This window comes from Myotis davidii, unplaced genomic scaffold, assembly GCF_000327345.1.
Source record: "Myotis davidii unplaced genomic scaffold, ASM32734v1 scaffold130, whole genome shotgun sequence".
NCBI classification, from domain to species: Eukaryota; Metazoa; Chordata; class Mammalia; order Chiroptera; family Vespertilionidae; genus Myotis; species Myotis davidii.
In genome coordinates this window covers 1,341,589-1,347,643 of record NW_006285040.1, presented here as the reverse complement: position 1 = coordinate 1,347,643, position 6,055 = coordinate 1,341,589, and the positions used below count along the sequence as shown (strand labels likewise).

The window sequence follows — 6,055 nt, the reverse complement described above, 5'->3', positions numbered from 1 at the left end:
TTATATTTAGTAATGATGTATCAGTTGCTTAGAATTTTTGTGCCCATGGTCTGTTAGTACTAATGTTTTAGAGGATAGTATTAATGTTAAATACCTCTAAAATCATCATTACAGAGTAGTATTAATAGATGATGACTTATTTTTTTAACATATCTCATAGTGACTTGACATCAGCTCATGACCATTATCTTTTTTAACTGTGATTGAGTTAAAATTCATATAAAAGTTCATTATTTTTCTTTTTACTATTAAATACTTTAAAGTTTAGATTTCAGTTGAGGAATAGATTACAGCTATACTAAATATTTGGGAGCTGTTAGTATAATTATTACTTTTGCAAATGAACTTTGTAATTATTTGTAAAATTATTTTTAATATTTTACATGAAATACTAGTATTTTGGTTTTGTTCAGTATTTATATATTTATCTGCCAGGTATTTGGATATTTTTTCAATTGATGTTTGTAAATTGACTATAATGCTCTTGTGTTGTCTTGAAATCCACTATTGCACCTTGCTTAAATCATAAGATTTTCTGTCTTCGGCTTCTTACGCTTCCCCCTCCCCAATTTTAATATCCATACCTCTGCCCTTTGTGTTCAAATCAATATATTTTATACCATACCTTACCTACTTTTGTGTTATTCCATACGTAGGATTAATTATTTTGCATTCTTTATTAAATTCTCAATCCTTCATGGGGTAAATTTATTTTCAGTTTATGTTAATAATTTCCAGTTATAAAATAAAGAACATCCTAAGGATGTAATGTACAGCACTGACTATCTATATGTATAAAAGGCAAATACACAAAGTGTCCCCTCAGGCGTTTGATCAGGAAATCGAGTTTGATCACTCGCTATGGCGTGCGCTGACCACCAGGGGGCGGCATGAAACATGGCAGGTGACGACAGGGTGCTGAGGGAGTGAGGGAGGAAGGAGGCAGGGGGAACACGTGGGTGGCAAGGGAAGGAGGAGTCAGGGAGGCGGGGGGGTGGAGGGGGAACCACGCGGATGGTGAGGGAAGGGGGAAGTGGGGGGAACTACATGGTGCTGGTGTGCGGATGGCAAAGGAAGGAGGAGGCAGGGAGGCGGGGAACCAGATTGGCCCTGATCGCCAACCAGGCCTAGGGACCCTACCCATGCACGAATTTTGTGCACTGGGCCTCTAGTAGTTAATAACACTGTATTGTATATTTGTAAGTTGCTAAGAGAGTATATCTTTAAAGTTCTCATCATAAGAAAAAAAGTTGTAACCATATGTGGTGGTGGATGTTAGCTAGATTTATTGTGATCATTTGTCAATATGTGCAAATATTGAATCATATTATACACTTGAAACTAATAATGTTATATGACAATTACATCTCCAAAAAAAAAGGAAAGAAAAGAAAACTTGTGTCTGTTAGTAAGTTAAACAGTGGAATAGTATTCATATTTATTTACTTTCAAATATATTTTTATTGATTTCAGAGAGGAAGGGAGAGGGAGAGAGAGAGAAACATCAGTGATGAGAGAGAATCATTGACTGGCTGCCTGCTGCATGCCCCCTACTGGGGATCAAGCCCACAACCCGGGCATTTGCCCTTGACTAGACTCGAACCCAGGACCCTTCATTCCCCAGGCCAGCACTCTATCCACAAAGCCAAACCAGCTAGGGCTAGTAATCATATTTAAATGGAATGTCTCATTAGTACTTTCTGGATTGTTTTTATCTGCCTGTGAGACTTTCCCCCTAGTTGCTATTATTTATTGAGCTTTTTCTAAGTGCCTAGCCCAGTGGTCGGCAAACTCATTAGTCAACAGAGCCAAATATCAACAGTACAATGATTGAAATTTTTTTTTTGAGAGCCAAATTTTTTAAACTTAAACTATATAGGTAGGTACATTGTTATTAACTTAATTAGGGTACTCCTAAGCTGGCCTTTGCTAAAAACATCCTCAATCTGATTGAGGTACATTCGCTGAGGTCGACCCCTTCCAACTCTCCCATCCACACTCATCTTGTATACTTGTTCCGTCTATCTCCTTTCGTTCATCCTCTCTATATGTCCAAACCATCTCAACGTACCTTTCTCAATCCTCGACACTACATCTTCTTTCACTCTACAACGTTCCCTAAAATTAACTTAATAAACTTTACTTAAAGTTTTAAAGTTTTAGTTAAACTATAGGAACGTTGAATGAAACTTGATATCATACTTAATAACAATATTATTTATTGATAAATACCTGTAGGATTTGCAGCTGGTTGGAAAAATACAGGTAACTTTATGCTTCGAGTAGGTACTTTTGTCACCCACACGCGATTTGCGGACACGACTAGCACTGACCACTGCACAATGAGACTGCTGACTGACTGGCTGACTCAACTTGTGCATGAATCGCGCTCGCCTCCCCTGCACTGCGTATCCCATGGCCCACCTGCGCCGCGTCTCCCGTCGCCCGATCGACCGACACCCCCCACTTCTTCCAATGCCACTTCTTCAAAATAGACTCGCCCAGGCCGAAAACCAACTTCTGCACATGGGCCACGAAGTTTCAGTCGCACTGTACGTGCACACCCGCACGTAGTATTTTGTGGAAGAGCCACACTCAAGGGGCCAAAGAGCCGCATGTGGCTCATGAGCCGCAGTTTGCCGACCACTGGCCTAGCCTATGCTAAATACATTATACATATTATAGCTAATCTTTACTACAACACTATACAAATTTTTAATTTTATAGATGAGAAAATTGAGGCTCAAAAGCTTCCCAACTTGATCAAATTCACATGGTTATAAGTGACTTAATTGGGAATTAAGACATAAGGATTTCTAAAGTCGATGTTCCACAGACCCACTTTCCTTTTGAAATAATATGATGTTTCCAGAGAGACACCAATCTGTAGTTCTTAATTGCTAAGGTGAATGCTTTATTTATTGTCAGATTTTTTGCAAAAGTTACATCACCTCCCCTATATTCTTTGTTTGGATTATAGCACAATCTTCTACTCATTTATCCAAGTCATAAAGTTGAAATCTACCCCTGAAACCTATTGTGTGTTCCTGTTTTTTTATTGGTGTTAAGCCTTGAAAATTCTGCTTTTGAAATGACTTTCAAGTCCTTGTCTTTAATATTTGATTCAGGTCCTTGTGATTTCCCATCAGTATTCTTACAGAAGGTTAACCAGGTTTCTCTGTCTTATGTTTTCCCTAATCTTGTCTATCACTAGAGTTATTTTCTAAAATGAATCTTCACCATTCTTTGTGTACTGGAATCTTTGAAAGTATGGTGGAAATTACTGATTATCTCTCTAGAAAACTGTACATACTATACATATAACTTGCATATCTCAATGAAGTGAGGTTCACAGGCCTTTTCAAGTCTCTCTGTTAATACCCCTCCCCCCAGTTGAGACCCCTTGTTCTAAAATACAGATCCATTTATGTAAACTCCCTCCTCCCACTTAAAAATCTTTAACTTTCAAGTATCTATAACAAACTCCAAACTCCTTATGAACATCAAAAGTGTTTCATAATCTGACCTCAGATTTTTTCCAATCTTATTTATTTTTACAGATCTACTATACAACTTACTTCTTATCCATCCCAGATTACAAGCCATTCTTGGGAATGTATTTGAATTCGAATGTCTTCATGCCTTTGTTCATATTTCTCTACTGGAATATAAACTCATTATAAAAAGGGACAGTGTTATATTTGTCATTATATGCTTCATGCCTAGCGCAGTGCCTGGTACAAAGATGCTCATTAAATGTTTGTTGAATGAGAGATTATAAAAATCTTTTTTCCCCCTAAGCTGCTTTAACAAAATTAAAATATAACTTTAATCCTCCTCCCCCAATCTCTTTTTGTTATTTGACTTTTTTTGGAAGTTATTTTATCTTTATAGTGTTATATAAAACTATTGAGTGTATAACTTAACTCACCAACTAAATTCCTAAATAATAAATGCTGAATAATATATATATATATATATATATTTTTTTTTTAGGCAATCGTCTTTTAACTGGTTCTAGCTGTTTGCAACTCTGGTCCAATGCTAACTTGGAGAAGCCAGCTGAAGATGAAAATCCAGATAAAACAGCTCTTAACTTGGGAGACTGGAGATGCATTTGGCATTACAAGTAAGCAATTAATTAGGGGATTAAACTGACAAACCTCTGCCATGTAGTTTTATTATAGATGCATTTAGTTTGTGTAAAACCACACTAACATAAAATGTATTGACTTTTTTTTATTGTGACATGCTTTTTTAAAAATATATACAGAGGATTCACCATTTCCCATGTTCTACAGATTTTTTTTTAAAATTGTTGAATAAAACATTTATGAAATGTGTAAGGCCTATATGAAGATCATTGAAAGGGACTTGCTAAATTATACAAAAGGAAAAAGACAGAGATACCTTTAATGCTTTTGAATGAAAATTTTTCTGTTTTGAAGAGGTATATTTTCCCCAAAGTAATCTATATATTGGACATAATTTTTGTCAAAATCCCATTGGAATTTCTACTTTTGAGCATAGTGCTGAAGTTCATTTAAAAGGTCAAGTATGGAAAAATTCTGAGAGAAAACAAAGAACAAAGATATTAGCATAGGAAAATGAATTCTAAAGCTACAACTGATCAAGCAGTTGGTCATTGGTATAAGAACAGACAGATTAGGGTTCAGAATTAGGCCCAGTTATATGTGGAGTTTTAATATTTAAGGTGGCATTTTACATGAGTAGGACAAACTTGCTAGCTTTATGGAAGAGAAATGAAGTTAGAGTCTGTTTCATATCTGACACCAAAATAAAGGAAGAAACAAATTGAATTTCTATATAATGAAACAAATATTAGAAGAAAACAGGTGAATTTTTATATTTCAGAGCTACAGTATCCAGTATGGTACCAACAAGTCACATATCCCTGTTGAGCACTTGAAATGTAGCTAGCCTGAAATGAGATGTGCTGTAGATATAAAATTCATACTGGATTTCAAAAACTTAGCACAAAGAAAAGAATGTAAATTATCCTATCAATTTTTTATTGATTACATGTTGAAATGATAATATTTTTGCTGTATTAGTTTAAATAAAATATAATTAATTTCACCTGTTTTTACTTTTTTAAATGTGACTACTAGGAAATTTTAAGTCACATATATGGCTAACATTTGTCATTTATGTTTTATTGCTATGGAATGAAAAGTATTGCTTTAGAATGAGGTAAAGACTTTCTAAGTATGATACCAAAACTTGAAACTGAAAGGAAAGGAAAGGAAAAGAAAGGAAAAAATTGATTGTTTTTACTGTAGCAATAAAATATTTCTGTCGCCCTGGCTAGTGTTGCTAAATGGTTAGTGTTGCTGGTGAATGTCTCAGGTTAGATTCCTGGTAAAGGGCACATATCTGGGTTGCAGGTTTTATCCTCAGCCAGGGTTGGGGCACATTTGAGATATCGCTCACATACATTTTTCTCTTTCACTCGCTCTCTCTTTCTCTTCTCCCTCCCTCTCTTCCACTCTCTCTAAAAAAAAGTCAATGGAAAAAATATTTTCGGATGAGGATTACAAAAAAAAAATTCTGTAAATAAGAAGGACCCTAAGGAAAAGAAATAAAAACTTGAGAGAAAATATTTGCAATTTTGGGATAATCCTTTTTTTAAAACGGGGTCTTAAAAATTAATTAGAAAAGAACAGATATCTTAATAGTGAACAGAAATGGACAATGAGGAGAACAATTTTAAACCGCAGTACTTATGACTAATAAACATATTAATGGTTGATTAATCTCACTTGAAATCAAGAAATGTGTAATATCCAGAAAGGTGAATAATGGCTATTACTAGTGAGTGTTTGGAAAAACAACTACTTTTTTTTAAATTAAATCTTTATTGTTCAGATTATTACATTTGTTCCTCTTTTTCCCCCCCATAGCTCCCCTCCACCCAGTTCCCACCCCACCCTCTGCCCTTACCCCCCCACTGTCCTCATCCATAGGTGCACAATTTTTGTCCAGTCTCTTCCTGCATCTCCCACACCCCTTTTCCCCCCAAGAATAGTAAGTC

General features: G+C 35.5%; 1 protein-coding gene across 3 annotated transcripts in view; it reads left to right on the top strand.

Moving 5' to 3' along the window:
- The window catches only part of DMXL1 (Dmx like 1), a 133,703-nt gene that overhangs the window by 12,375 nt on the left and 115,273 nt on the right, over window positions 1-6,055 (top strand). For all 3 annotated transcript variants that reach the window (XM_006755261.2, XM_015558446.1, XM_006755262.2), the window contains exon 4: window positions 3,997-4,129. In XM_006755261.2, coding sequence (XP_006755324.1) covers window positions 3,997-4,129 — 133 coding nt within the window. The remainder of the gene's footprint in view (window positions 1-3,996; window positions 4,130-6,055) is intronic.